Here is a 21,301-nt window from a genome sequence, read left to right as displayed (position 1 = left end):
TTGAATCAGAGAACCACAGGTTTTAAAAATGAAAGGGAAAGAGGAAAGAAAGGAAAGGAAACTGTGGATAAAGAGCCTCCAAAATGATTAAATGGGAGGAGGCGGCGGCGGTGGCATAGGAAGGAAGGGGTAAAAATAGTCCTTCCATCAAAGGTAAGAGCACCCGGGGAATAGACAGTGCCGTTGATGAGGCTGGGCATTAGAAAGACAAATAGGGAAATTAAAGGGCGCTCTGGTGGGAGATAACTCTCTCTGGCTTTTCTGGCGTTCTTGGAGGCGCGAGGGTGGCCGAGAAGAAGGCACGAGGGCTGCGTTTAGGAGAAATGGGAAACGAAGGAGCAGTCCCAATGGAAAAGGAGAACAGCCCCCACGTACTTTGGGCACGCCGATATCCCTGCCTTGGGGTAGCATTGCCTTCCTCCTTTTCCTTTCCTTTTAACTCTATCAAACGTAGCCTCTTTGGGTTGAAATTTGGTAATGAAATTTTAATTGTCCCTCTGTGCATGCGGATATCCTGCTGCGCTCTCTACAGCCTGATGACTAATTTTTAACCGCAGTGCTCTTGTCTCGTGCGGCCCATTGGAAATACCTGGCCTGGCAGCCGTCCTGGTGCCTTTTCCGTGCTTCCTGAGTGCCGTGGAGCCTGAAAAGCAGGTGCCAACGGAGCATCGATCCAAACGGGCGCTTTTGGGCCATTTGCTCCTTGGGCCTCATTTCCCCGTCTGAACGGTGGGGATAATAACGGTCCCTTATCTCATGGGGGGGGCGTTTTGATGATAGGGTTGTTAATGCCAGCGCTGCTGGCGCACCCCGAGAAAGCGGAGGCGGCGATGCGCGCAGGTACCGAGAGAAGCTGGGCGTCTGCGGGAAAGGGTTGTCCTTGGGGCACGTGAGATGAATTGAAGTAGCAGAGACCAACCTTACCTCTACCCTTGCTGAACCTTCTGAGAGCTAAACCTTGCGGTGCTAAGATCTCTCTTTTAAGGATGTTTTAAGGCGTGGGAAGGACAGCGTGCGTCATCGCACGGACTCTGGATGGTTGATGTTAGCTCTCCTGCTCGTTTCTGGCAGCTTCGGCCAAGCCTTGGGTTGATCCCCTGGGTTTGGGGCGGTTGGCGTGTTGGGTCAAGGTGGATGCTAACGAGGTGCCTCAGGTAGGGTGCAGGATGGGGAGGACTCCACGGGAGGGGTGAGGAAGGCTTGGGGGGCTCTGGGAGCCCGAGGAGGAGAACCTGCGAGAGCAGGGCTGTGTGAACAAATTACTAAGGGGAGGAAGGAGTGCAGCGGGGCATCTTTGGGAAGGTAGACCTGCCTCTGCCGGAGCGATGGATGGGTTCACGAGTCTTGTGCGAAGAGATGTGTTCCTATGGGGACCGGAGGAGCAGCAGCATCTGGAGGCATAAATCACCTCACCCGTGGTTCGTTTGGAACTGCTGGGCCTTGCCGACCTCCCGCTATATAAGCAACCAAACAAAGGGTCTGGTCACAAGTAGCAGCCTCTGGACCACCCCATCGGAGAATAGTAGGGCCGTGCTCCCCTCCTGATCTGTTTTTTCACCGGAGTCAAAGATGAACGCAGGAGGAAGCCCAAGCAGAAGTAAAGCCTCTGGCTGGAGCACGAGGAGGCACTTGGAAGGGCTGGAGCTCAGCGCACAGAGGGTTTGGGGACAAGCGGTGATGGCACGGCACCTGTGGCGGTAGAGATCGTTTGCATCCAACCCTGCTCCCTGCACCGACGAGGGCAACTCTCTGCACATCCAACTCTCGCTCCCCATCGTGTCCCTCCCCAAGCTTGATGCCGATGCAATGCCTAATGGTAGTTTGCAAGCGGTGATGTCCGGGAGGGCTGGGAATGCAGCCTGCGTTCATCTGCTGTCTCCTTTTTCACATGTTCATTGAGAGCCCCGTGGGGCAAAGGCTGTATTTTTGTGTCTTGTTGGTACAGCATCGAGCACGGCGGGGTCTGAGGGTGTCCAAGATGTCGTAGGGGAGCTCAGGAGGGGAGGAAGGATATAAATAGTTGGATAAATAGAGGTGAAAAGGACGCAGATAGACCCAGAAGGTACAAATAGACTTCACTTGCAATTCAATCAAAACTGGGGGCTTTCACTCGGTTCAACATTAACGCCACGAATCTCGACAGCGTTTGAAGTAAAACCGTCGGGCGCCCGGTGTCCGTCGCAGCGTTTCGGGAAGCGCCGCTCATCCTCCCGCAAGGGCGGGCGAGCCACCGCGCTTTCCCCGGGCACGGGCTGCACGGCTCCTCGAATTAGATTAGTGTCAGTGTGGAAAGCGTAATCGTAAACACTTACTTTGTGCTCGAGTCGGGGGAGAGGGAGCACGAGTGCGAGAGCGCGGAGATAAGAACAAATATGCGAGAGCGTAGTGTGTTTTTAATGGAAGGGAGATTTATTTCTCTCTGTGTCTTTTTAAGCCTCTAGATAGATCATAAAAAAACCCAACCCAACCCACACACAACCTGTCTGCCTGAAATAGCCAAAATGTAATTTAAAGAGCATCATTTTAACTACTACTTCACTTCAGAGACACCTGCCCTATATTCATTGGAGATGCAGGCTGCATTAGAGCATCTGATTTATCTTTGGAAAGGATGTTTGAGCTCCTTTGTTGCTGCCGGGTCCCTTTTGATGACTGAAATGGCGCAGGGCTGGTTCGGCACATCTAGCCCTCTGCGTGATTCCCGCTTCTCGTGGACAGAGAGAGCTGGTGGGGCACGGGGAGACCCCCCCCGCTCTCCGGGAGCAGGGTGGAGAGCAGGACCTTCACCGTCAGCATGGGGCATGGCCCCTTGCCCTCTGGCTGGTTTTGGGGAGACGAGCTGAGGTTTCATGCCGAGTTTAGCGGGACAGCGCACGTTGATGGACCAGGCGAGGAGTATCGTGTAAACTCGCTGCTCGTTGGTACGGGAGACTCCAGGTTGACTGGGTAGTGTTATTGTTATTGGCACATCTGCTCGAGATGCGTGCCCTAAACTAGATCCGTGTATCTTGGCTTACGTGAGCCCCAGCTACGCGTAGGCTGTGGCTAGTAGGACTGTCCCCATGCAGAAATGTCCCCACCTACAGTTCCTGCGACCATAGGCTCTGGGTATCTTACCATCTTACATGCCGTTGTCTTTTTAATAACCCTGCAAGGAAGAGAAATACTTGTCATTGTGTTGATAGAGAGATGAGACCCAAAAAGACCAAGCGTTTTGCCCAGAACTACTCTGGCAGAGCAGGGAGCGGTGCAGGCATCAAGCTATCCTTCTCTGCAGCTTATTGACCCGCAGCAAGGAGGCTTTTCTACCATGAAGAGAAAAGGAAATTCCACAAATCGTGATTTTCTCCTGGGGTGTGACCCAGTGGAGGAAAAGACCCAATGTCGTCCTGCATCCCTCAGGAGATGGCAGTGCAGGGGCTGGTCCCAGAAAGCCTCGAGATCCCAGGCGGCTTGTTTCTGCTGGGGGACAGCTATTGAGGACGAGGGAGCGTGAGGAAAGACGGGGAGAGGAGGGGTATTGTCAAATCCCTAGCTCGCCCTTTCTGATCTGAAGTTCACTTGTAATATTTTTCTTGACTCGGGTTGCTAATGCGTTTTGTTCTCCAGAGTGCGCGTGGCCCGACTTCCTGCGCAGCCTTTAATTAGTTTCTGGATGATGACATCTCCACTGAGAATCATCTCGTCGTGTCCCTCCGATCTCGGGGGGAGATAAAGGAATCTAATAAAGACATTCAGCATTTCTAGGTGATGGGTTTGACAAGCTTCGTATTAACAAGAAGGCGCGTTCAAACTTTCTCGGGCGCCCTCGGCACGCTGCGGCTCATCCCCACGCGGGGACTTTTCCCGGGGGGTCCGACGGAGCCTCCGTCGGCGCCGAGTGGGACGAGAGGGGCAGAGCCGGGGACCCTGGGTCCCTGAGCAGTGTGAGACGGAGTCGCTGTCAGTTTGATGGTCATCGTGGAGGTAGTCGTGAGAGAGGCTGTCGTGCCTCGGGGAGAGGTGTCGATAATGGGGGAGAGATGATGCAGGTGTCTTAAGGTTTCGAGATCCTTCAATTTTCTGCTTTTTATGAGGCGTTGCTTGACTTGCAGGGGGGAAATCCCAGGTGGCTCAGAGTGCAAAAACTGGAAACTAGATCCTTGCTCCATGTGGAGCGCGTGGAGCTGAAAATGAGATCTGTCTAGACAGGGAGCTGAACCGTCAAACAGTCCTTGTCCATCTGCATTTCTTCATGGTTAATGAAGCAAAAACTTTATTCTTAAATCTTTATGGGGTTCTTTGGGTTTTGGGGCGTTGTGGGTTTTTTTTGGGTTTTTGACATTTTTTTTTTGAAAGAGGAGTGTGAAGTAGTTTATAACGGAGATCAGCATCGTTAGACTCCTTTTAGAGAAGGCAACAAAGTCCAGAGCAGTGTCAGGACTTCCTTTGGGCATCATAACGTGAAAGCAGAACTCGGGTCTCCCAAACCTGAGTGATGGATTCTGCCTGCTTTATAAAGCTGCTTATTAATAGTCGTGCTAAGCAAACTGTTGCTTGATTCCCCAAAGGTGTGGGGCTTGGTCTCAGGTGTTTCTTCCTTTTTGTGGTAGGAAAAATTATGTAGTTCCCTTCAGAGCCTTGAAAGCAGGGGACCAAATCCAGCCAGGCAGCACCCTGGCTCCTTAGGGTAGCGGCAGTCTGGATCCAGGTTGGTGACATGGACCCGTCCGAAAGTTGGGAAAAAGTCCTTGTGCTGGAGACCCGACTCTGTTTTCGTGCCACATTTATTTTGGCGTATCCCTTGTCGACTGCGGTAGGAGTATTGCTGATTTATGCTGTCGTAAGTGGAATCAGATTGGGCTCCCTTTTGGCACTTAGCTATAAAGTTTGTCTGCAGAAACCCTGCTGCTTATGCGGTGAATTATACCCTCGTTCACAAATGCTTTACTAATGAATGATTGGAAACGTCTTGTTTCCCCCCCTCCTCCTCTGAATTATTATGATGCCATGCCGTATAACCTGCTGCAGAGGCGGGCGTAAAAAATTTTGTGTCCTCCAAGCTCGGGAGAGCTTTGCTGCAGCAGGAGCCGTTATCCGCTTGGGAAATCGTTTAGACACATCTCGGTGCCGTATGACACGTCTCATTACGCCTTGCTTTAAAACGAGCAATTGCCATTAGTTATTTATTAATTGCTTATTAAGGTCGTGACGTATGTCCTCTTCGTTTCCAGGCTTCTTTCTTCATGTCTTTGGCTGCCGCCAGGTTTGCTCGGAGGGGGCTCGGTCCCTCTGCAAAGCTGAGCCGAACCCAGCACGCCGGCGGGGAAGGGGGTGGTCGGGCAAACCCAGGGCATAGGTGGCCCCGGGGGCCAGGGTCGGCACCTGTAATTGTAAGGGGGTTGTACACAAGCCTACGTGACCCAGCAGCGTAGCTAAAAGCAGGCTCTCAGGCTGCGTTTGCCCTTCCTCGCGCCCGGTGGACTTCTTCAATACGGCTCTTGAGCTGTGTTGGTAGGAGGGAAGGATGAAGCCCCCTCTGCTTTTCTTTTAATTATGGTTGTGTTAGAGCGGCACAAACTGATTTAAAAGCCCATTATAATACACCTGTAATTGAAGGCGCAGGTCTCCCGGTTTGCTCTCTGCCTTCCTTAAAAAGGCAGGAAGGTTTTGACCGCAAAAGAGGGAGAAGGCACGGCGGAGGTGCCTGCACCGCGGCAGCCGGAGTGCCGTACCTTCTCCGGAATCGGTGGCTGCTGCCGGAGCCAAAGAGACTGCTCTGGTTCCGACCTGGGGGGGTCGGATGGGGAGCCCGATGCGGGGGTCCCCGCCGGCTTTGGCGGACCCCTCCGTGGGCTGGCACGGGAGCGTGGGCTCGGTCCGACTCGTAGCGTCGCCGTGAGCGGGGCAGGGGCACCCGGGGCTCCCACCCTCGCCGAGTCCCACGGGGGGGGACGTGTGGTAGCAGCGCTCTGTAAAACGTGGGGAAGAGTCTGGGGGTGACAGCGGTAAGACGCCGTCATTAAAAGCAGGAGCAGCGGCAGCCCGACGTTCGGGAAGCCGCCGGTGCACATCACAGATCACCTGCAGAACGCCAGTCTGAATCTCCCTCTCTTTCTTTCTTCGAGACACTTTTATAGTTGTTCTCTGTTGTTTCCTTTGATCTGGAGCAGATGCCGCTCGTGCCGGAAGATGGAGGTTTGCGTGTTTTATGAGAGGGAAGCAAGGTGTTCGCTGGGCTTACCGGGAGAGCCCGCTGGCTTGCAAGGCTGCCGCCGGGGGCTGCGAGCCCAGCTCCCGCGCGAGAAGGGATTTGCAGGTCTGGAAAGGCCACGCGTGTATTGCTTGGCTCCCAAAACTTGGGTAGAAAGAAGGTGGTTAAGGCGCAAAAAAACACCATTGCTCCTGGAAGGCGACCGGCTTGGTGAAGCTCGTCTGAGGTCTCCTTCCCCGTCTCTGGTGGAGGGGTTGCTCCAGGTCCACGCTCCCTTAACTCTCGGGGACCTTCTTGCCTGTCGCCTGACACGTGGCTGAAATTTGGGGTGCCCGCGGAGCCCAGCCGTGCCGAGGGAGGCAGCGGCAAGACAAAAGTGCGGGTGAGCGGCGTGGTCGTGGCACGCAAGGAAGATGGATGGGGAAATAATGATGATAGAAGATGGCAGGGCCGAGGGGTACGTGCATGGGATGGGTGAGCTTTTGCACCTGCGCTGGCTCTGTGATGGGTGTTTGGAGGTGAAAGCATGGCAGGGATAGAGTCTGTGCCGGTGGCAGGAGGGTGCCTGTGTGCCAAGGAATGTATCTGTGTAGGCAAGCGCATATGCTTGGATCCATAAAGACATATATCACCTGACTGAACGCCCTCGAACGTGTAACGCGCCATATGGTTTTGTTAAATATTTAAGCAAGCTGCTTTCTGTCCCGGAGACTCTGCCTGTACGAGCGGGCGCCAAGTCCGGGCAAACTGGGGGCATGCCCTGGGCAGCTGCAGTGGCTGAGAGCAGCCCAGAGACCTTTCCCATCATCACGGCAAGGATAGGGGGAAAAAAAGAAGCCGTCGGATCGATAAAACACCGGTCCACCTCTGGGGAAATCTGCGCTGTGTCACTGGAGCAGCTTGGCCAACACTGCCATGTTTAATCACTTCTGAGCGAGAGAGATGCTGAACACAAAAGGACTGCCCGCAAGGAGAGGGTTCCCGCCTGGGAAGCCTGCGTTTATTTAGCTTTATTTATTTATTCATTCCCATAGGGGAGCAGCTCCATCTGCGTCCCACGTTCAGCATAAGAAATTTCTCCTCTGCCCTGTTGCCACAGCGATGCCAACTGACGATGAAAGCGTTTTAACGCAGAGGGAACGGGAGCACCGGTGACCATTAAATAATATTAAATATATACTTGCGATCGCTTGTTTAGTAAGGTTTCCCTCCCTTGTGTTGTAAAGGCCTTACAACATACCTGTTCAGTCTCCGGAAAGGCATTTTAAATGGTTCGTGTGGTTAATTACTCAAACATTTAATTAGCATACAATAACCGTCGTGTTAAATCCTACCACTGCACATTTAATTTAAGGGTTAGCTAACGACTTTGCTGACGTTGTCGCTCTGGTTTACTTCCCAGCCATTCCTGCCTCATCTCATCCCAGGTGGGCCGCAATAAATTGCCTGTCCCCGAGCATGTCCCGAGCTTGCCGGGGCACATTGGGCTTTTTCCCTGGTGCGTGAGCGGCTCGAGCTGCTTTCGCGCTTGTCAGAGAGAATCGCAAAGTCTCCCGTTGCCCAGCCGAGCAGCAACGCCATCATCTCTCCGCCTCTGCCCGCTCTGAGCAAAATTTAAATCTCTTGTTGTATTGCTGAGGAGGATGTAACGGTCGTGTTTTGGGAAATCCAAGTTTAATCTGTTTTAACTACGTTTTAGAATCTGGTCAGTTGATTTGATTACAGATTTTTGCCCCTCGCCTGGGAGGGTGCAAATCTGCACGCGCGGTACCGGAGTCACAGTGCAAAGTCTGACTTGATTTTTTTTTAATTATTTTTTTTTAAGTCTCGGTGAGCTCTGCAAACATGCTGCATTGGGTTGATGTGGATTCCGCAGTTAAAAACATCAGAAAGGTTCCTCTGTGATTTAGCGAGCATCGCACTGAAGATGATAAATACTGCTCTAGTTTTGCCGGGCCCTGCAGCTGGAAGCTATTGCTTCTTCCTGGGCGATGGCGGGCAACGCGCTCCGCCTCCACTTGTCTCTTTCCACCTCTCTGAAACGGCAACGGTAATACCTCCTTGGCCTATTTTTGTTGTCCAGACCGTAAGCTCGGTCTTTTTAAAGCGCACATGGGTTTCCCGGCTAGTGGTCCCAGCCTCGCCAGGAACACAGCGGGGCAGTTGTAGCGCCGTTGTAATTAATTGCATCTCCTCAATGGACTACTTGGCTATTGGCAGAGCATCTCCCAGCTCCGTGAGGGCGGGTGGTCCCGGGAGGCCTGTGCTGTCCCCTTACGCTGGGCTTAATGACACTGATGCATATTAATATTTCTTTTTGGTGTCATCTTCGTGCCCTCCGCTGTCCTGCCCCAGAGCCCCCACTGTACTGGGAGCGTCTGATCCATAGTTGTCCTCCGGCGCATGATTAGCGGATTAGCCGTCGTGCCCAGAGCAGCAAAAAAATGAACTCCCAGAAGCCCTTCAAAACAGAGAATAATTCATTACCCACCTTGATTTCCACTTAAAATGTACTTTAACTACACTTCCAACTACAAACCCTAAATCACCCTCGTGTTCACAAAAAATCCATCATTTTTTATTTTATTGCACGGCACTGGCATGACATAATCCCTTCCAGAGCGTCTCGAAGCGCTTTACGGATCGATAAATTACTTACCTGCACAGCAGAGGCAACACATGCAAGGCCATTGCAGTCATTCCGCCTCCGTGCAGCCCCGGGAAGGTGTTGGGAGGTGGGGAAAGGCACAGAAGGGGTGCTGGGGAGCGGGGTCCGAGTCAGAAATAGGGGTGTTGCAATGGTCTGGGCCGCAGCTTCAAGGGGATGGATGAATGGGGCTCTCCCAGGGAGGGGGGAAGGAGCAGGATGCTTTGCAAGTGATTTGTGACTCGCCTGCAAAGCGCCACAGCAGGGTGCCGATCCGCTGCTAGGCTCCAGAGAATGGCCTGAAAAAGAAATAAACCGAGGAAGGTGATGGTCTTTATTATGTTCTGCAGGTGCAGGCTGATAACAGCAGCCGATCGTTTTTCTCGTACAGCCCTGCCACAGAGCTTATAGAAACCCCAGCCCTCCCTGGCAGCCGCAGCGCGTCCTCGGCTCGCGCAGCAGCAGGGGCCGAGCGCTCCCTGCTCGCTCCTCGTCCCTTCTCCTTCTCTGCCTCCCTTCTCGTCCCCCCCGGTCCCATACGTGTGTCCTCTCTTTGGGTCTGCGCCCCTCACATCTGACCTGCTCCTGAGCATCGGTGACGGCGGTGCCAATGCAGCAGGATGGCTTTCATCCCGATTAAATTTGCTTTCATCACGGTTAAATTTCCCTTCCTCTGCACCGTGACAGACCTTAGAGGCTCCTCGGTAGACTTGGCGTCTTCGCGCCCAGCTCCTCTCGGTGCTTTTCTGGTTGCAAGGGCACGACAGCCCACGCAGCTGCGGAAAGAGCTGCAAGCCAACGTGCGTGCTTTGGGGGCTCTTGTTGCGCCAGGAGCGACTGCTGCCTTTGGGGGAGTTTGAAGCGGGGCGGTGGTGTTTTTTCAGTCGGATGCGGCTCTGCTGGAAAGGGTTTGTCGTGGGTGGGAGGATGGGATGAGCACGGGAAGCGGGGTGGGGAAGAATTATCATCTCGCGCACCACGGAGGTGCTAAGGAGGAGCTGTCTCGAGCCTCCCTAAAATGACTGAATCCCCTCTGGCTACAATTTCTTCCCGCTTCAGCCCTGTCTTCTCTGCCCCCCCCCCTTTCCTCTGTGCCTTCCTGTCAAGTCAGATGAGACTGATGGGCTACCGCGTAGCTTGTCGAGGTGGAGGGAGGAAGGAAATTCAGTCTCTTTCACCCACGTCTTGAGATTTGGGTTGGAGCAGAACGAGTTGCATTTTCATTTCCCTCTTTGTGTCGTTGCAGTGTCTCCGAAAATCACCGAGATCTCTTCTGACATCTCCATCAACGAGGGCGGCAACGTCAGCCTCACTTGCATAGCCACGGGCAGGCCAGATCCAACAATCACCTGGAGACACATCTCGCCCAAAGGTAAGAGCCAAACGTTACCAGGAATATTCTGGGAAGGGCACAGTGGCATTTGCGAGCTGTCGTTGGCTGGTTCACGTGGCACTTCACTTGCATGGAGGAGGTGATGTGTGCCGAAAAGATGTGACTTAATGCAGGAGTTGATGACTCTGGGGGAGAAACATCCACCTCGCTGGCCTGGGAGAGGAGCTTACGGTTTTGCTTGTGCGGAGGACTGGCAGTAGGTACCAGGTTGGGGTTGTCCCGCTTCAGAATCGAACATGCTTGTCCAGCCCTATTTTTCAGGGAAAAGTTTTCAGGGAATTCTCGCACGTCGCTTCAAAGGAGCACTGTGAATAGCGCCCATGAGCAGGAAAACACACGAAGTGTTAATTGGTGGCCTTGTTAATTGGTGGCCTTGTTAATTGGTGGCCTTGTTAATTGGTAAGCAAAACCTGAGCAGAACTGCGTGGGTGCGACTGCTGGGAAGCAAATTCCCACATGTGCCGGTTTGGGAGCATATATCAACCGTTTCCCAGCGGCTGTTTGGCATCTGCTTTGCGTTTTGCTGCCCTGTTGTTCCCGGGTGGCTGCGAGGTTCTCACCAGTGAGCTGGGGGTGAGATCTGGGGGTTTTTGGTGGGATGAGCCATGTGGCCAAGGGGCAGTGCCTGGCTCCGATCCCCTGATCCCATCGAAGCGCTTCAGTTCAACCTCAGTCATTTTTCCCCTGAGGTTTTGCCAACGTGGGCCGTTGTCCCAGGCAACTGCCTCGAGTTCTTCTCGGGGATGCCCCGGCCGGGCTGTCCGGCAGCCGAAGGAGACGATGCGGCAGCGGCAATGATGGATGGTGCCGCGTCTGCTCTCTCTGTTCAGCTGCCTGACGATGGCTGCGGTGTCTCAGTGCGGCTCCATTGATTTTTTGCTATTTGTCTGCTCTGTAGCAAACTGCTGGGCTGGATCCATCACTCCCCATAGCCCTGGCAGAGAGCGAGCCGAGTTGGCAGCATCTCGGCCCCTTCCCTTGACAGAAGCCTCTGTAAAAACAGTTCCCCCCTGCCCCGGTGCGCGTGTCAGCCAATCTGCCTTAGGTGGTCCTGCCTCCGAGATGGTGGCCTTCAGCTGGGGTGTGGGCACGGGTGAACGATGGATAAAATCTGCAGGGTGTGGATCCAGGTGCTCCTCTCCGGCCCCGAGCGTCTATCCGTGGCATCAAAGTTGCTGTTGCTGTAGCTGTCGCCATGGTTGAGGCGGTCCGTGCACTCCCACCTTAAAGCCTTTTTTCTTTCTCCTCTTCCTCTTGTCTACCCTGACAATGTGTTTTTGTCTGGCTCGACCTCCCCGCCACCTATTTTTCACGTGCGTCTCATTTTCCCCACAGCCCCGCTCTCCTTCCCGCATCCCCTCCTGACCGCCCAGGACCCTCCTCTCCCACTCCCGTGCCCCTTGCTGCCTTTCTCCCGCACGCCATCCATCCTCTCCTAACCAGGCTCCCGGCTTACGACGCCTCTCTCTTTTGCGAGGGCTATTTTCTGTGTTTGCTGCCATCCAGCAGGTTTCTTTCCCCAGGGAATCTTTACCTGCGCTTGAACCAGATGTTTCCATTTTACTTAGGACTTAGCTGCTATGGAAACTGAGGATGCACCAGGAGAGGAAGAGTGAGCTAATCAGAAATTACCTGTGGCGCTGTGTAATTTGCAGCAGCCGCTCTTACCTGATTTTGGCCATGATTAGGCATTCTGCTTTCAAAACTCAAAGGGAACAAATGATCACAGAGATTTACTTGAGTCTGGTGTCCTGCTGATGGAGGGTGCTGAGCCCCAGAGGTGGGCCGAGACGGCTTCGGTGGCTGCCCGTCTCCGTAGGCAGCTCCTCTGTTTCTCTCTCTGGGTCTGCCAAGCCACCGAGCGGGACCTCTGCTTCTCCATTTTGCATTCGGTGCACATAGGAGAGACGAGGATCGGAAGCGTGGGGACCGAAATAAGAGCCCCAGGGCAGGTGCGCAGAGGCGTTACAGCAGATGCCGAGACCCTAATCCTTTCTCTAGTGGGATGGACTCTAATTTGGAGAGCCAGGAGTGAGTGGGGACCCCAAGGTAGCTGCCAGCCCCTCTCTTGGTTGTAGGTCTGCCTCGCCGCTCATCCCCGGGGAAGTCTCGAGCAAGCCGCCTCCTGTTCCTTCTCGCCGTCTTTCTCCATCTCGCTTGGAGTGGTGGAGAAAAGGGACGAGGGAGAATCGGTTAAGGGAAAGCTAGTGCATAATTTAAGGGTTTACATAGCAGATGGGTAAGCAGCTCTCGCCCATGTCACTGGGGAGAGGCTTTGATAGCACCGTCCGTGCCAGGCACAGACAGAGCAGTAGCCGAAGGAGCCGGTCCCCATGCTTACACCGGTGAGTGCTCCTCTGTGTGAAGGCACTTCACGGGTTTTATTATTTTCTTGGCAGCTGCAAGCCTACTGTGCGGTTCTTGCTGGGAAATGAAGCAAATGAGAGTGTTTGCTTACTGGGGGAGCATGTGGTCAGGTCCTTCAGAGGATTTAGACCGAGAGCAGCCCAGCTCCTCCGTGACCAATCTCACTCGAGACCCTTTTCTGGCCACTTGCAGCTCCCTTGACCGCTCGGCTGTTTTCTTGCCCGTGCATTGCTCCGGTCCAGTGCGATATGTGTTTAGTGGCTTGGTCTGGTAAGCCATGCTGAATTTTCGTGTCTGCAGCTGTTGTCACGTTATGGGAACCATTAAGTCTGCTTTTCAGGCTCTGTCTAGTTTGGGGGCTGGAAGAGTTCCCCGCAGCCCAGACGAGGACAGCGTTTTCGCTGTAAAACTCGAAAGCCGAGTGAACCTGAGCAAGAGAGTTTTCTGCTGGTGATCGCACGAGTGCCGGCCCTGTTGGTGCCTCCGTGCCTGCTCAGAGTCTTGCGTGGTGGCTGGCCCTACCCGTGCCCATCCTCATCCTCCTGCCGCAAGCAAAAGCAGGACGCTGGCTCTGGCGAAGGGTTTTGCGAACCCGCGGCCGGCCCAACCGAGATGCGTTGCAGCCTGTCTTCCGTCCCTCTGCCTCACCCCTCCCTGTCCTTTATTTCCTCTCCCAGTAATGCTGCACTAACCCACAGCAACTCCTGTTGAGGCAGGTGAACAGCTTGAGGTGGAACAGGAGGGGAGCCGGTGTAGTCGCAGCTGCTTCTGCCTCGGCGGAGGAGGCTTTAACTGCATCGGGGCTCTGCCCTGGGCTCGGATGCTCCAGCTGATTCCGTCCCCCCTCGGCATCCCTGCGATGCCAAGACCGTTAGGATGGCAATCGAGAGAGGCGTCCTCAGCAGTGTGAAGGGAGGGAGGAGGGCAAAGAGGGAGAGATGTAGATAACCCCGGTCCGGATATAACATCCAGCACGAAGGCAGCATCTTTCCAGAGGACACATAGGTTCTGCAGAGGACTTGGACGCCGGAGTCCAAAAGGCGGTGTTGCGCATGCCCACGCACATTCCTGTTTGCACCCGTAGGTGCCGAGCATCTCTTTGTTTCCGAGGCTTCGGATGTATTACGTTCCCCAGCCTCGCAGGGCGATGCCATCCGTAAACTGTGGAGAGGTCTTCTAGTTAATCATCTAGTTTGGGTTGCTCGAGTGTTTCCATAGTTACTGGGCTCTTTATTTGTTTTTTGGTGTAACTTTGATGGGGTCATGGTGGTTGCCATGTTGCCAGGCTGGTTTTCACCTCTCAGCAGACCAAGGCTGGCTTCTCTTGGCTAGGAAAGAGCACGGTGTCCCGAGCTACCGGGCGCAGGGCAACGCCAGAACGTGCGGAGCCACTCACTAGCAGAGCAAGCAGCACCGTGTCGAGCTAACCGGGGGATATTTATCCACGTTGCAGACGTGAGACTCGTCACGCCTCCCATTAAGCTCGAGAAACGTGCCGAGGAATTGAAGTGAAGGCTTTCCTGGGAGGGACAAGGGCTCGGCAGCCTCTGGCCTGGGAGGAGCAGGAACAGCTTAGCTGTAATGATAATGAGGGCTCTGCAGTCGGACTGCAAGTGTGGTCATCCTGCTGTGAAGGTGCCAGGGGCGCGAGGAAAGGGTGTAAAAACTAGGTGCGTGCATGCAGATACCTCCACTGGCTCCTCTGCCTGGCCTGGCCGGTGCCGGTCTGCTGCATGCAGACATCCCGAGCCAGAGGCTGCATCCAAGTCGTCATCCTTAACGACCCTTGATGGACTTTTCTGCCATGGTTTTGTCTTAATTGCTTTTTGATTATCACTTTAGTATGACAGATTCTGGTGTAAGGCTTAAGACGGCGGCTGCCAGGGTAGGAAAACATTATGGTTTGGCTTGATGGTATATTCGCTCGGAAGAGGTCCGATCGAGAGGTCTTTATAGCAGGAATCTCTCATTAATCTTGGGATTAGGCTGGGTGCTGAAAGCTAGATTCCGCGTGGTGCCAGAGTCCTGAGCCGAGTCCGAGCCGCGATTTGTGGGGTAGGTGCCACCTCGGTGCTTCGCCAGGCAGAGGCACGAGACGGGGGAGATGCTCAGAGGATGCCGACGTTGCCACGTCCCCAATATCCTCTCTGATCTGTCTGTTTAACCTCTGCGGCCCTCCGCATCCTCCCTGGAAGAGGTATTATAGCGGTCCCTCGTCTCACAGGACCGACGGGAGGATAAATACATTCAAGACGTGAGGCGCTCAGCTGCAGTAGTAATCGCAGCTCGTATGCGCACTTAAGATAGATGAGACACGGTGCCCTAACGTGGCAGAGGTCTCGTGAGATCATCTGTCTATACATCAGCAGCAAACCAGCGAAGGGACTCTGGGAGAAGTCCGGTATATTTGGATATATTGATTCTCTCTGGCTCTTGGCGGGGCTTAAAACAAGAGGACAAGCCACTGCAGAAAAAATCCAGCTTGAAGAGTTGCTTGTCCCTGGGAAGGGGACACGTCCTCCCTTCTCGGAGGTTTGTCCGTTAAGCACATCGCTTGTTGTCTTCGTCTTTCCAGGATCCTCTCTGGACAGGAGGCAGGGACTATCTGTAGGTCAGACATCAGATTTGCAGCCTGGCCAGGAGGCACAGAGAGAAGGGGGATCCGCTGGGGTGGGAAAATCTCTGCCTGCTTCCGTGCCACCTCGTCTCTCACAGTGATCAGCTCAGCGTCCCGTGAGATTGCTCCCTTTAACTGTCTCAAGTCACCTAGTTAACTTCAGACCGGAGAGCCGTGCTCTCTGCTGGTCCTTTTAATGGGGAAATATCTCTCGGAGAGAGCAGAATGGTTTGCGTAAGGCTGCTTCTGCGTTCATCCCGGGTCTCGCGTTCCTGCGCCCTCTCTTATCTCCTTTTGAGATGTTGCGTGAGCCAACGCAAGCGGTGCCTCAAAGAAGGGCAGCAAGTCCTCCTCCTGTGGCCATACGATGGAGCCCAGAGCCAGCCCCGAGCTGCGGCGTTGGGTTGGGTTTGGCCACCGTGCCGTATGTGACGTCCCGCCTCGCCCTGTTGCCTGCGTCCCCCCGGGTCTCGCGGTGGCTGGGTGTCTCACGGAGGCTCGTCCGACTCATTCGGTGGCCGAGCACCTCGTCCTCCTTCCAGGAGGCGGTTGCGGGCCTGGGCTGCAGCTAAATTAACTGAAGCATTTCAACCGGCTCCAATCCTGTCGGCAGCTCAACCGTCCCCTTGTTTACTGTTGAAATAATTACTGCTTTGCCATAATATTAGCTCTGAGCCGTGACTCCATTACCATTATCGCCGGAATATTACCCATTTATTATCTCCCAGCAACCCTGGAAGATGAACACTAGGCTTCAGAGACCAATTGTTTTACAACAGACAGGATCTTGGTGTGCATTGTTTAATGAGGTAAACTACATTATAGCCGGCATTAATTTGGCTGCGGTGCGCTCCGCTAAATCATTGTTAACCTGTAAATCTGCCACTGGTTTTGACGCGGGCTTAATCGGTGCGCACTGGACGGATCGGCCGGGAAAAGGGTCGCTGGCGGGCTGGCTCGGTTTGCGTCGCGTGGGATGGGAATAAATAGGTTGCAGTGCTCTTGGAGAAGCGGGACTCTGAGATGGACGCTAGTTTTGTGCACGGTCGCAATGAAGGAGAAGCCGGCAGCTGGCATCACCAGGAGTTGCTCGCCAAGCACGCAGACGTGTGCCATGACCGGCAACAGGATCGTGCTGGGAGCAGGGTGAATATTTAGCCCCTTGAGCACCAGCAGCTTCCCCGTCGGCTCCCGTGGGAAGAGGATCTGGCCCGGCAGGAGCCAGGATCCAGTGGCATTGCGTCACAGGCTCCAGGGTTTGCTTTCCTCAAGGAGTGACTTAAACACGGTTAGCGTGCCACGTGCTAAGCACTTGGCTGTGGGTAGCTCCTTTTAGTGTTTCCCCTCCACTGATGTGCCCTGATTCCTCCTGCTCTTTCTAAGCAATGGGGGATTATGTACTTGTATGCGTAGGTATATATAAAAGTAATATTTCTGATTCCCCGCGTGGTAGAAATGAACTCTCCGAGCTGATTTGTTTGCATATTTGGCATAGCTGCCTTTGAAATACGCGTCTTGGTACAAAAATAACAAGGCCCCTACCAGCTACAGTGGAGGCAATGTCTTTCCCTAAAGAAAAGAGAGAAAAAAACCCCTCTCTGCTTCAGCATATTCCCTAAACATAGCTTTGCAATGTCACGCTTTCTCTTCTCGCTGGAGACAGACCGTGCTCGACTCCTTACCTGGGGAAGCGGGCAGGCTGGTCACTCTTGTGGAGCAGCGGTGCCACCGGTTACTGCCCTACCAGGGGGGGCAAAAGCGGGCATCTCTGCCCGCACCCCCGACTTTTATCCTTTGGCTTATCCCTTCGGTCACTGGCTGCTTTTCCCGCAAAGGTGAGACCCACTGCGGTGTCACAAAAGGCCCCGATGGGTGCTGCTGCCGTGCCCGGTGCGAGGGATCTGGCACCCCGTACAAAGCCGTATTAAGAAGAATGTCAGAGATTTCTTTTTCTCGCTCCCGAGCCGACCCGTTGGCGTGACGAATCTCGTTGGCCCTGCGTGTGCGAAGTGGCGTCGGCGCCAGGACTGGGTTAGGGCAGCGGGGAAGTTTCTGTTTGCTCCCATTGCCCAGGGTAAGGCTCTCGCTGCCCCCCGCCCCAGCGTCCCGCGCTCCGGCTTTGTGCGGAGACGGTGATTTTGACACCACCGGTAGCGTTGCCCGCGCTGGCATCCTTTCTCCATCCCCAGCGATGCCTCGGTTGACCGCGGGAAGAAGGGGATATGTTAGTTATTTCTTCGGCATGGTGGGACGAGGTGGGCAAAACCCAACGCGTCGCCGGTGTCGCCTTGCTGGATTTTCTTCGGCACCAAGCGCGGCTCCCTCCTTCCCCGGTAAATGTGTGGCTTTGTGTCAGCGGCTCGCTCCCTGCCTGGGACTCGCCTTTCGTTCGGCTGGCGTGGGGAAGAGCAAGGGACGGGAGTGTCTGAGATTCGAGAGATCTCTGCGCAAATTAAAACCTTTTATCAGCCCCTAATAGCTGTGCAAACTAATTATATTTGGGCCAAACTTTGCCAGCGACTCCCCCGAGGTATTATTATAAAAATCTGAGCTGTGGAAACGCGTCCCCATTCTGTCAACGCCGGGTCGCTTCAGCTATAGAAAACTCGGCTCCGGCTCGTTTTAGCTCCCGTGATGTGCTTTGCATAAGCCGCCGCAGTTGTTTTTGGGGAGGAGAGAGCCCGGCCGGGCTGCCTCACACGTGGCCCAGGTCTGCCGAGCCAAGGGCAGGGCTGGGCTTGGGGGAATAGCACCAAAATATTTATTTGCCCGAGCCCCGTTAGCCCGACTCGGCCTGGCGCGGCCATCAGCGTGGCCTCGGGGCTGCGGGTGCATGAGCGGGGGTACCTCCGTCCCCGGAGGGTCGGGACATCGTGACGAGGGGTAGGAAGGATGCCCGGAGCGGTGGTGGAGATGCTGAAACCCCAGCAAGTGGGCGATAGGGTCGAGTGGCACAAGGAGGGAGCATGGCTCTGCCGCGAAGCTGCACGTGGATGGTTTTCCCGGTGCCAGCACCTCGCTGGGGGGCTTCTGATGGCGTCGGAGCCGATTTCCCCCCCGAGTCGCACCTTTCTTTTTCCCGGCATCGGCATTGACTCCCTTCTGCTCCGCTTGCTGAGCTTGCACAGGGCAGGGCACCAAAGCCGAAGACGTCCCCAGCGTTCACGTGCCCGCGGAAGCAGGGCGAGGAAATGCTTTGAGCTGAACTCCTGCCCTTGTGAAGCTTGCCCCAGTGGGAGGGAGATTTTTTTTTCCCCCCGCTGCCATTCCTCTGCCGTCCTCGCACTCCTCCTTGGCGCAGATTGCCGGCTAATGGGGTGGAGCTAGTGCGAGCGCTCTCTATTAATGGAGCAGAATATAAACAGAATAAAGCCTTCATTTCCCGGGCTGTGATTTCATTATTAATATACTTTACAGTTCACAGGTTGTTCATTTGCTTCCATGTTTTCTCAGCTGGTGTAATCTGCAGCGCGGAGTGAGAAGACTCATAAAATTTCCATTTCCAGTTGAATGTGCGTCCAATTTGCCGTGAAATGTTTCTCTCTGTCGTGAATATTAAGTGCCCGAGGAGTCGGTAGCCGCGGGATTAGGCGGGGCAGGTTGCCAGGCCCTCTCTGCGTCCCGGGGGTACGGGAGAGAGGTGGGTGCAGAGAAGGGAAGGTGACGAGGCGAGGTGTAGGGACCGAGGGAAGGACCATGTGGTGGAGAGAGGAAGAGGGAGGAGGGAAGGAGAGAAAGAAACCGTGCAAAATATGCTGGAGGGAAAGGGAGAAGAGTCGGGGAGCGGCAAAGAAGTTGGCCGCAAGAAGGGACGCAGTTGGTGAAGGATGCTCCAACAGAGCAGACCTGTGCTCTACCTCCTCCTTTCTCTGTCCCGTGACCTTGATACTTGGCAGGGAAGATGTTGCCCCGGCGCCTGCTCCGGTTCATCAATCAGTTGTTGCCGTCTACGCTCGGCCAGCACCGTGGGCTTCGGGGCTGCGCGCTTCCCTTAGCCTGAACACGGGTAGAAAGATCTTCCTTGTCTATGACAAGGCTGAGAAACGCTGCTGCATTTGTAGGGGCGAGGAGCTGAAGGATGCTCGCAAGCCGGAGCTGCTTGACTGCCCTGTACCAAGCTAAAGAACGACGGCAAGTAGCCCCGGAGTCACGGGCATCGTCGCACACGCAGAAAAAGTGCTTATCATGTGAACTGGGGCCAGGGGCGGTGGTAGCGGTAGGGAAATCACGTTTTGCTCGTGGTTACGCGGCCAGCAGGAAAAGCAGGGAGATTTGTTGTGTATTTAGTGTATTTTTAAATGGTTTGTAGCAACTGGAACAGTCGCTCTGGGGCAGGGCAGCAGGAGTTTGGGTAGTTGGGGCGGGTGGTCTTGCCACGACCAGGCAGCCTGCGCCGGGGCTGACGGTGCCATGGAGGGGTGCCCACAGCTGCAGTGCCGCTGGCAGCGGGCACATCTGGCGGCACAGCTGGCACGATGCCGCAGCTGGAGGCGGCGAGGGATGTGTGCCCCGGTTACCCCTCCCCTGCCCGCCGCCCCGTCCTTGCAATAGCGGCGTGTGATGCGGTGCCACTGCTTTTGGACAAAAAGCCAAATCCCAGTGTTGTGCCCAGGCCATGGGGATAAGTCGGGTGCCGCCCAGAGCCGATGGCACCGTTTCCTTCCGACTCTTTGCTGAAATGACTTCTGCCACAGCATTCCTCACTGCAGGGAGAAAAAACGTCTCTTCCTTTCCCATCTTCTCTCAGTCAAGTCAAGATAATAATAGTCTTATTCTGATCCCCTGAACTTTCCCATCTGCTTGGTAAAACAATGGCAATTTTTTTTTCCTCCCAGTGTCTCTCTCTGTCTTCCTTTCTTTATTTTTATCCTTCTACAGTATAATTTAAAGCCAGAGCAATGCCATAGCCCATGGGTTTTTCCCCTTCCTGGGGGACACTGCTGATATTTAAAATGGCTTTTCCCTTGCAGAGCAATGCCTCTTGTCCCCCTCCCAGTGCCCATAGTGGGGCCATTACCTCCACAGGGAGGCCTGGAGAGGGGACGACGGGCTCGAGTGAGGGGGCTCAGCCCAGTCTCCGTTCTCCCCATTCCCAGTACCTTCCAGTGCCCGGAGGCCAGCGCCACCCATCCCTGCGATTTCTGGCATGGCCCCCCGCTCCCCATCTCCCCTCCCCGTGTTCAGGGCATCCTCGCCAGTCCCCCATACCCCCTTGGCTGTGCCGAGCCGAGCCCATCTATCTCGCCGCCCGTGTGTTTCCCCGGCTTCTCTCGATAAGCCATAATATTGCGAATGATCCTCCAGAAATGGAGACGTCAGTGCCATAAAACACGAGGGACAGAGCAAGGCCACTGGGCTGGAAAATAGCGTGTCTGAAAAAATAAAGACGGGCTAAAGATGATGGAGAGGTGACGGCAAGCTTCACCCTGCCGCCGTTCGGATAGCTCCGGGGGGGGTGAAGAGGGGTCAGGAGGTCCCAGGAGAAGGAAAGTATCCCCCATTTGCAGAAAGCCGTGGCGGTGACGGCATCTGGGCTTGCCAGGAGCCGCGTGCAGGGATACGCAGGGAGAAGGGAAAGTTTCGCGGATCCCTGAGAGTTCTTGCTGGCACTGGGGACGGATTTAGCTGGTACTCGCTGCTTATTTTTTCACTCTAATGCCATTATGCCATTTGCTTCCCATCCTAGGGATATTTTCTTAATGCGGCTGAAATACAGCTTAACTGAGGTTACAGCCATTTAACGCTTTGGATTGCAATTGCTTCTTAAGAGCTTGTCCTATGGAGAAAGCCTTTGGGTTTAAATTTGCAGCTAGAGGGACCCTACGGTCCTGGTCGCCAGCAGCTGTTTTTCACACAAATCCGGAGGAAAGCAGGGAGCCTCGAGTTTCACTGGGGACGGGGATGCTCTCGCCTGCAGAGCAACGCCGGTCGCACGCAGGAGCGTGTGGTTGAGAGGGGATGCGGCAGATCTCCCGGCTGGGGAGTCCCGTGACGTTTTTTCGGGTGCTTTGCGAGACTCCAGCAAATAGCAGGCAGGAGCACCTCATTTCTCGGCGTTACCCTGTGCCTCCTCGCCAAGCCTCG

General features: G+C 54.7%; 1 protein-coding gene across 4 annotated transcripts in view; it reads left to right on the top strand.

Moving 5' to 3' along the window:
• Positions 1-21,301, top strand: part of LOC142034147 (protein CEPU-1) — a 351,450-nt gene that overhangs the window by 311,157 nt on the left and 18,992 nt on the right. For all 4 annotated transcript variants that reach the window (XM_075034863.1, XM_075034865.1, XM_075034866.1 and 1 more), the window contains one exon: positions 10,087-10,212. In XM_075034863.1, the coding sequence (XP_074890964.1) occupies positions 10,087-10,212 (126 nt within the window). The remainder of the gene's footprint in view (positions 1-10,086; positions 10,213-21,301) is intronic.

Source organism: Buteo buteo, chromosome 9 (assembly GCF_964188355.1).
Source record: "Buteo buteo chromosome 9, bButBut1.hap1.1, whole genome shotgun sequence".
Classification (NCBI taxonomy): domain Eukaryota; kingdom Metazoa; phylum Chordata; class Aves; order Accipitriformes; family Accipitridae; genus Buteo; species Buteo buteo.
Note: the sequence above shows the minus strand (reverse complement) of the source record. Positions and strands in the feature narration are given on the sequence as shown.